This window comes from Dunckerocampus dactyliophorus, chromosome 3, assembly GCF_027744805.1.
Source record: "Dunckerocampus dactyliophorus isolate RoL2022-P2 chromosome 3, RoL_Ddac_1.1, whole genome shotgun sequence".
NCBI lineage: Eukaryota > Metazoa > Chordata > Actinopteri > Syngnathiformes > Syngnathidae > Dunckerocampus > Dunckerocampus dactyliophorus.
This window is the reverse complement of record NC_072821.1, coordinates 32,906,036-32,916,035: the sequence shown is the minus strand read 5'-3', so window position 1 is coordinate 32,916,035 and position 10,000 is coordinate 32,906,036. Positions and strand designations below refer to the sequence as shown.

General features: G+C 39.0%; 1 protein-coding gene across 1 annotated transcript in view; it reads left to right on the top strand.

The window, feature by feature from the left end:
* The first annotated feature begins 1,503 nt into the window (after window positions 1–1,503).
* The window catches only part of mybpc3 (myosin binding protein C3), a 42,273-nt gene continuing 33,776 nt past the window's right edge, over window positions 1,504–10,000 (top strand). The window contains exons 1-6 of the mRNA XM_054769874.1: window positions 1,504–1,637; window positions 5,905–6,183; window positions 7,377–7,499; window positions 9,041–9,118; window positions 9,279–9,427; window positions 9,519–9,636. Coding sequence (XP_054625849.1) covers window positions 1,535–1,637; window positions 5,905–6,183; window positions 7,377–7,499; window positions 9,041–9,118; window positions 9,279–9,427; window positions 9,519–9,636 — 850 coding nt within the window. The 5' untranslated portion in view covers window positions 1,504–1,534. The remainder of the gene's footprint in view (window positions 1,638–5,904; window positions 6,184–7,376; window positions 7,500–9,040; window positions 9,119–9,278; window positions 9,428–9,518; window positions 9,637–10,000) is intronic.

Sequence of the window (10,000 nt, the reverse complement as noted above, 5' to 3'; positions counted from 1 at the left end):
CCTGGTTAGCTCGTTCTGACTGGCCGTTAGTTTGCGGGTGGTAGCCGGAGGACAAGCTTGCTGACGCCCCCAAGGTGCTGCAGAATGCCTTCCAAACTGCCGAAGAGAATTGTGGTCCCCTGTCCGAGACCACGTCGAAAGGGATGCCGTGAAGCCGGAAGACGTTGTTGACCAGAAGCTGAGCTGTCTCAAGTGCCGAGGGGAGCTTGGGGAGGGAAGGAACCAAAGTATGTTACTTCCATCGGGTACGTACTAACTTTTTCAAGTGTCTATTGATGTCATTATACTATATGTCTTGTCCTCCAAATACTATTTGTGTGTTGTCCCTTAATGAACATTACCTATTGGCCAGGGGCCCTTGGGATTGTCTATTGGCGGCCCTGGCCAATAGCACTCATAAATAAATTGAAAAATGTGCAGTTAATCCATGTGATCAGTATTGGTATTCATTCATGGATGAATGGAAAGGTATGGGAATCGGCAGCATAAAACCCTGATCGGAGCATCCCTAGTTATTTCATGTCTACAGGTTTCTAATAATGTTAAAACCCGAATTTAGAAAGTCATAAACAGGTTTTCTGTGGTCGAACAACGAAAATATTCAGTTTTTTTTATATGAAATCCTACTTCATGAAATTTCACTGATCTAGGTCGGGTCTGGAACCAATTAACCGCGATAAATGAGGGACAATTGCACAGTTAAAATGTACAGCATACTTGCAGCAGTGTTGGAAAGTCCCCAATTTTTACATGTTTATATCTTTATGCTTTTTCGTCAAGCATTGAAATTTTGCACTTTGTTCAGCTGCCCTTGAACGCACCATAGTCCTTTGGCTACGGAAGCACTAGCTTCGACGGTCAATACAGCTTCCGTGGACACAAGTTAATACATGATGGTGAGTCGTGACTGACTTAGAGTGTTGATCATGGAACGCGGTTTGGAGAAATGCCTTCTCTAGCCTGCTTGCCTCTGGAGCCAGCCTGACAACCAGGCTAAAGGCTACACCGAGACTCCCATTCCATGTGTTCATGGATCATCTTACACTATCATTCATTAGCGGTGATTCACTCTCTTATTGGTGAAATGGAGCCAAATGCTGTTGTCCGAACAACATGTCAACGCTCTGGCATTATCAGGTTCTGTCTGTACATTCTAGCAAAGTCTTGGCTTTACCCAGCCTTATTTTAATGACACAACCACAACAATTTAAGCATAGGTGTACTTGTACAGCACGGCGACAGCTGACTGCTTTTTTTTTCTTTTTTTTTCAATTTAAAGATCTAAATATAACCAATGCCTAACATCTCTGGCTCTCCCTCTCAAGGCCTGTCATGCAGGCGAGGTGTTGGAGGAAATGATGGTTGAAATATAGCCCGTGTGCGTGCATGTGTGTGTGTGTGTGTGTGTGTGTGTGTGTGTACACACATCTGCTGGCGTGCTCCTGGGACAGGATGGGCCTTGACAGGGAAGTGCGTGGGGGTGGCGGTTGTTGTTTGGGCCGAGATTGAAAGGTGTCTGGAGAGGTGGTGCTGTATGGAGGGGGAACTTCTATTAAAGGACAGCGGTAGACAGCAGAGTCACGCTGTTGAGGAGAGTGGATCATTCAACAAGATGCCAGAGCCGGTCAAAAAAACAGGTAAGTGCGCTTGACTATTCTGAACAAAATGAAGTTTTTGTTGCATAGTCCCCCTTTCAACCACTGTCACTTAAAAAAAAAAGTCTTGAGTCCAGAACATGATGCATGTGAGCCAACTGGTTTGTTTCCTGTTTGCCAAAGCACAGATTTTCTTACACACAAAAATAATGTGAGAGAAACCGTCAGCTGTCTTAAGCAACGTTAACCACAAACAAACTGCTACCACACGCCTGAAAAGATAAGACTTTCCCACAAATGTTGTAATCTGCATTTACTTTTTTAAATTTGAACTTTTAAAATGAATTTTAAAAAAGAAAAAGAAATGTGTTTTATACTTGTGTAATCTCAAGGCAAGATATGCTAACTTTTCTTTTCTTTTCATTTTATTTAGTTTAGTTTAATTTTATTTTATTTTATAGCAACATTACCGACATTTCCACCAAGGGCTGCATACTGAAAAATGAAAGGATGGGGGGGGCACTTTTGATATGCTGAGATGTTTTTTTAACGTTTAAAGAACAGCCTGCATCTTAGCTTTGTGTTATCGGTGACAAAGCGTTTTGTTTTTTCCATTTTTGCTGTTTTTACTTACCGATAATTTTTTTTTTTTACAAATATTTCTTCTCATGTATTTTTTTCTCTTGATATAATGTATTTACTGTATTCTCATAATATTTAGACTTTATTATTGCAATATTAGAACTTTTACCCAACCTAAATTTCCTAAAACTGAAAATTTATTCTCTGCTTTCTTTTTCACAATAACTACATTTTTAGTCTTTAATATTCCAACTTGATGCTATTTATTTCTGTTAATATTATGACTTCACTGTCCAAATATGGTGTTTTATTCTCATAAAATTACTGCTCTTTTTTGTTTTATTTTTTTGTTTGTTTTACTGTTTAATTGTATTGTATTTGGACACCCCTGCTATAAGCATCTAGCATCTGTTTGCATTAAAAAATAAACACACTTCTATACAGTGGCTCCCTGCACATTCATAATTCACCATTTCACAGATTTTTGGTCCGAAAAATACGGTAGGCAGATTCAGCATTCAAATTTGCTTAAAATTATTTTAAAACATGTTTCTTCTTCAAAAATAGGCCGCTTTTTTCCACAGAAAACACATCACATTCATGTGATCATACAGGTAAAACGTACAGCATACATGGACCAGCTCACATTATTTTACATGTGTATGCCTTTATGCTTCAATGACCATGTGCTGAGATTTCGCAGTTTTTTCGACAGTCAAATGCAGTAAAATGCTCCATAGTTGCATGCTACTTTGCAAAGTGACAAACTTATAGATTAAGTTGTACGAATTTTTAGCGCAGCCACAGCTTAATAAATCCATTAGTGGTGAGTGTTTTATACTTTAAAATGTGTTTAATGAGCGTGTGAGGAGTATTTATAACTGGATTGTGTTGGGAGAGTATGAATATAAATTTGTTTCTTTATTACCTCAGCTTTTTTTAAGACATTGAATTTATGTAATTGATTTTTTTTTATTTTGTGAACATAATTTTTTTTTTTTGACATGATTTTATGCATCTGTGTAGGCTCTCAGTCGTACAGGAGTTGTCCATCGAGGGAAAGGCTTCTTGAGACGTCATCTGTACTTCTGTGAAGAAGGTGTCGGACGTTTCGCTCCTCATCCGAAGAGCTTCGTCAACGAACTAATAAGTGCTGGTAGCTTAGGCCTTAAATACAGTAAGAGTGGGCGGAATTGGCACTGGACGAATTAAACCTCAAATTAAACCTCAAATTAAACCCCTTAATTTGGACCCTGTGTCCAAATTAAACCTCAGGTTTAATTTGGACCCTGTGTTCAGCAGGTTACTGAGACCAAAACCCACAGCTCTCAGTCTTGCAAATGAGGTGAAGCCAGGGCCGAGCCAGAACAATAGATGCTAACTAGCCAGTATCAGAGTCGTTCATACCCAACTCAGGGAGCGACACTTCCCTTTTATCGGAGGTGTTAATAGCAGGAGAGGATTATACCACTACTCCGCCCAGGCTTAGTGTAAGGAACCAATAGGAGGAGGGTGTTGGCACACCAATTCCGCTCACTCTTACTGTATTTAAGGCCTAGGCTACCAGCACTTACTGGTTCGCTGACGAAGCTCTTTGGATGAGGAGCGAAACGTCCGACACCTTCTTCACAGAAGTACAGATGACGTCTCAAGAAGCCTTTTCCTCGATGATTTTATGCAGAAAATTTGGAAGCAAAATGCATGTATTTCTGTTCATTGAAATACAGAGTTTAAACACTTTTTTTCCAATGCAGTGTTTTGAAATTCAATTTCTAAAAATTCTGTGGAAATAAATTCCATGTTGCAAAATTCAGGACGGGCGGTGGCCTAGTGGTTAGCATGTTGGCCTTACTTAAGTGACCTGGGTCTGTGAATATGTGAGTTTTAAAACATCAAAATGATTTGCATAGCTTTTTTTTTCTTTTTTTTACATTACATTTTTATAAACTGAATTTTTATGAACTGAACTTTTAAACGCAGGTGTTTTTACTTATGACATTTTATTCAATGGCATTTACAGCATAAAATCATGTAAAAAAAAAAAAAATCAGTTCCGTACATTCAGATTCTAAGAAAACTATTTGGTGATAAAGAAAGAAATCAACCTCCACAGAGTGAACAATGGCAGGACGGTTTGGGTGCACAAGTTTGAATTTATTTTCACTTTTCTCTAATTAAACACAGTACCAGGTTGAATTATACACAGTACATACACCACTACTCATATTTCAGTTGTTGTCTATGCTAATATTTTGTTAAATGTCCCTATTTTGGCTCAAGGGGCTGCTCTTACTGTCCTCTGACAGTGACATGATAAAGGTTTTTAAGGAGCCTTACCCAATGGAAATAAACCACCTGGCTACAGACAGACTGATGGCCCATAATTATTTCAATGACTCCAAAGCTGCAAAAATAGATTCAAGATAATCCCTCGGCTGTAATACCTGTGCCCTTGGTGCATCTGAAGCATGCTGCATTAATTTTTTAGTATCCTCCATAAGCATTCTATATTTAAACTCACTGGGGCATCCAGAAGCATTCCTTGGTGTGGGCCCAAAGGATTCTGTAGAAGAACAGAACCGCCCTTCGCATGTATAAAACCATCAGAAATAATCACAAGTGGTTGTTGAACAAACAAAAGAGCAGTCATGCCAAAACGTACTCTTTAAGGTGAACCTCCACAAACCATCAGCTGATTAACCCTTTGGAGTGCGAGGTAGTTTTTAGCATTTTTACGTACTTTTGTGTTTACCTCTACTATATATCGTACCTTATAAACTGTTTATCTTTCCTCAATTGGTTTTCTTTTTTCAAAACAACCTCACAGGAGTGACTGTACAGTAATTTTTTTTCCTATTTTGACGTAGTGTATTAACGTATTGTGTCCAAAATCACCCAAAACCTAAAATCGAAGAAGAGAATGTTGGGATTTTTTTTGTGTAAAAATGTCACGTAATGAACCGTGTGTGTAACACAAACTATAAACTGTAATATTCCAAAACATATGAAAAAAATTCAACAGACAACAAAGATAAATGTAGTTAAATGAGTTCATGTTATTTTGGTAATCACTTGTTTATCGCGGATAATGGGTTCCAGACCAGACCGTGATGGGTGAATTTCTGAAAAGTAAGATGCCTTATTTATAAATGGAATATTTTTGTAGTTAGAGCATAGAAAATCTGTTTATGACCTTCTAAATACATTTTTTAACGTTATTGGAGCCCTCTAAACATAAAGTAACACCCCGATAGTGACCTTTACACTCATATTACCTAATATAGCAGACATAATAAGAGAAAATAAGTCATTTAAGACATAAGTAAGACTTTTACTCGTGTGTGTGTGTGTTGCAGAAAGTGATGTCAGGGGTTCGGAGTTGAGTTTTAGCTTGGTGTGGGTTACGTCCGCAAAAGTAGCTTATGTTTTTATTAGGGATTATTGTGCCTGCTGTGAGATTATTCAAACCAGCAATACAAACCTGTTGCTCTGGCGGTCAAGTCTGGTGCTTGTGTGTTTTACACAACATTACAGTAAGATTACTGACACCTAGTGACGAGTGTAGAATACTACATATCATCACAATATCTTTGAATGCATCTTCGGAATGCCTTAAAATAGAAATGTTAGAGAATTTGCTTTTGGGATTGTGCTAAAAAGTAACACTTTTCATAGTCCAAATCATAGTACATCATTCTTAAGCTCCATTTTTCCTCTTAATTTTTAGCCTTTGCCAAGAAGCCAAAGACACAGGAGGCAGAGGAGGGGTCTGCAGTGGTCTTTGAAGCGGAAACTGAGAAGTCTGACGCCAAAGTCAAATGGCAGCGCAATGGACGGGACCTTGCCAGCAGCGACAAATACGCCATCACGGCCGGCGGAAACAAGCACTCCCTCACCGTAAAAGATGTTACCCAGGAAGATGCAGATGTCTATGCAGTGATAGCTGGGGGCTCAAAGGTCAAGTTTGAGCTGAAAGTCCTGTCAAAGGAGATTCCCTGCCAAAGAGGTTATTGTTTCCTGTATAGTTACATATTGTTTAGTATTTTAAACATGCACAAACAATCCTACAGGTGTTAAAGGAAATACTGCATCTATAATAAGCCCTCTTTAAATAAATCAGTGAGCCATGCTCGCCAGTTGATTGGGTCTGATAAGGTTGCATTGTGTAGCCTCCCACCCCCAACTGCGTCTGTGAAGTGACCTTGACCTTCCAAAGCACATTATTTCCTCATGAGTAGGCAACACTTCACTGCCACTCAGGATCGGTCTGAGAGACGGCTGATAGCACACGGAAAAACAGCCAGCCAGTTGGAGACGATAAGACAGCAGATGAATCTTGAATGATAAATGTTTCAAGAGCCGTGTCCAAATGGCACGTGTGTTATTGTGGCTGTGCTTTGCAGTGGTATCGAACTGCACTGCACGTTCTAAGTAGAGCTTTAAATTGCAAAAAGCGGAAATGGAGTGAGACAAAAAATGTTTTGAGTCGGGATGCTCCGATCGATCGGCCACCGATCAAAATCGGCCGATTTCCGTGAGAAAGCATGTGATCGGCATATGATAAACTGATAAACACCGATCACAAAAGCCGACCTCCTGTGGCTCGTACTATTGCAGCATGCAGCTTGTAGCGAGCGTCTCCCGCCCACTTTCCTTTCCTTGCCTGGCCTGTGGGACATCCATGTCGTTTGTGAGATTGATATGAATTTTGCACCCTGCAAAACATGACATGAAAAATATCTCATAGCGCGTTAAAAAGCTTTAATTTAATAAGGCATTTGAAGAACAAACACTTGATGGAGTATGGGGAGTTTTTGAGATGTGATCATCAGTCAAACGGCAGCTAATGTCGCCAGCGTTGGGTACTCGTCCGTAGGTGCGTGACAGTCAGAAGTCTAAAGCAAATAACCCGAAAAATAATTGAATTCATCAGACCATATGAGCAGCTGTGCGACCTGATACCTGGAAAAAAAATTGCAGTTCTGTGGGGAACACTGATATATAACAATGCAACAATATCAACCATGTAACAATTTCAACAACACAACAAAAATTAAAACAGTCGAAAATCTTGTCATCCTAGTATCGAGCCGATACTATCACTACCTTTGGTTGAGATAATACTGACATTTTGCTCGATCCGCCCACCCCAAGTTTATGTCTGATATGTGTTTTGTCTTTATGGTGACACAAACGCAGAAGCTCCATCTGAGGCTTGCGTTGATGCACCGGGAAAGCCAAGTGTGTCGCAAGTGCCGCCTCTTGCTACATCCACACAGGACGATTCCACAGCCCCAGTCCATGTTGCCCCTCCATCAGAGGGTGAGCCATTACTACCAGTATCATTTATAAACGCGAGCAGTTATTTGGTCAGTCATGTGACGACTAGATTTTCCTAAAAATGTGTACTTGAGGTTTATATAACTGTGCCATTAAACATGCATCATCTACCTTTAAACCAGGGGTGTCCAAAGTGCGGCATGGGTGGCCATTTGTGGCCCGCGGGACATTCTAAAAATATAATTTAACAATAAAACTAAAAAAACAACAAGAGCAAAACTGGAAAAATATGCCGTAATGTTCCATGAATAAAGACAAAATATTAAGAGAAAAAGGTTGTCATTTTCCAAGAATAATGCTGCAATATTATAAGAAAAACTAACATCATTTTAATAGCATAAAGTTGTTTTTCTTCTTTTTCTACACTGCTTAATTCTTGTCAGAGAGGATGCTGGAGCCTATCCCAGCTGATTTTGGGCGAGAGGCGGGGTTTGCCAGCCAATCGTGGGGCACATATGGACGAACAACTTTTCACACTCACATTCATACCGATTAACCCAACATGTATATTTTTGGAATGTGGGAGGAAGCCGGAGAAAACCCGCACACACAACAACCAGACTCCACATAGAGATGTCCAATGGAGATTGGAAGCCAGGTCTTCCATCTCTCCTGACTGTGTGACCACCCTGCTAACCAGGTTACTAGGAGACTGTGTGGCCTAGCATAAAGTTGAATTATTATTATTTTTTGAAATACTTTTTTTTTTTTAAGTCATGATGGGAAACGTCATGAGAAACAAACAAAACAACAAAGTTTTTGGAAAATTAGGTTGCTGAAAAAGTTATCATGTTAAATAATAAATGTTAGTAAAAATATTATGGGATTGAAGTCATCATTACAAGAAGAAAACTGACAAGAACACAATTGAAATTGAAATAAAAAAAAAAAAACAGCAGAAGTTGAAAAAACAGCTGTAATTTTATGAGAAAAAGAATTACAAGAGAAACAAGTCGTATCGTAATGAGAAAAAAGGCACAATTTTACGAAATTAAACTCAGAAAATTATGTGGAAAAATAATGTCATTTCTGTAGTGTAGAGTTGAAATATAAAAGAAGAAATAAAGTTGTCATTTTAGAAATATTAGGTTGGGGAAAAATTTATAATATTATAATATATATAATATTATTATTATTATAAATATTATAGGAATCAAGTCATAATATTGTGAAAAGAAAAATTGGAAAAAAAGGAGCAAAACCCGAAGTTCATACTAATAGGCTTTTTTCATGTATATCACAAAGATGAGATGCAGTCTTTTCATGAAATATATATAAATTCTTAGCATATCTATACAAAATATCAAAGTGGCCCTTGCATCCTTTCATTTTTCAGTATGTGGCCCTCGCTGAAAAAGTTTGGACACCCCTGCTTTAAACCATATTGTCATTTTTGGATTTCATTTTCCCTTAGGTAGCTATTAGTCTGGGTTCTTATGGGTCAAGTTTATCAATCGTTATCGACATTGCATTTGCATTTTAGCATGTTTGCAATGAACCTGAATTACTGCACGTGCATGCAGATGGACACCCCCCAGACACCAGACAGGACCTGACTGGCCTCTTCACAGAGAAACCTCAAAGTGGAGAGGTTACTGTAGGTGAGCAACCTGTTGCTGTTGAAAGTTGAACATTTTGTTCAGAGTCTCTTATGTAGGTACAATATGACCAAAATTAGAATGAAAAAGGTCAATTTTAAAGCATATACTGTAGATATGTAAAATAAATAGATACGACAGAAAAATGTACTCCCTTGTCCAGGTGGAAACATTACATTTGTGGCTAAAGTCAATGCGGAATCCTTGCTGAAGAAACCAACCATCAAATGGTTTAAAGGGAAGTGGATGGACCTCGCTAGCAAGTCTGGGAAACACCTGCAGCTAAAAGAATCCTATGACCGCAACACGAAGGTACTGTAGGCCACGTCAAGATGCGAACCGTAAAACACGAAATCATTGTCCGTTACACAAATATCAAAGTTCTGCGTCAACCTTCAAACAGGTCTACACGTTTGAGATGCTCATCCTGGAGGCCAAGGCTAACTTTTCTGGAGCTTACAGATGTGAGGTTTTATCCAAAGACAAATTTGACAGCTGCAATTTTCAACTGACCGTGCATGGTGAGTGTGTCTGCCCTGTTAGTACCATAATTTCCGGTGTTGAAGACACACTGGTGTTGAAGCTGCACCCACTCAATTTAGAGAGAAAAACAGATTTGTACATATATAAGTCACACCCGAATATAAGCCACACATGTCCACATCATAAAATGGCATATTGTGGGGCACACAATATTCCAGGCAGGACCAGGCAGCTCTTAATTTGACAGGAGCCAATCATGACCTATGAGAAAGCTCACAACGAGCTTGTCAACCTATTGGAAATCGCAGGAGGTCATTCCTCAATATAACAGTCTGATTCATAGTATCATATTATAAACAACACTAAACTCATCACACAGCAACTTAACACACAAAAGCCAGG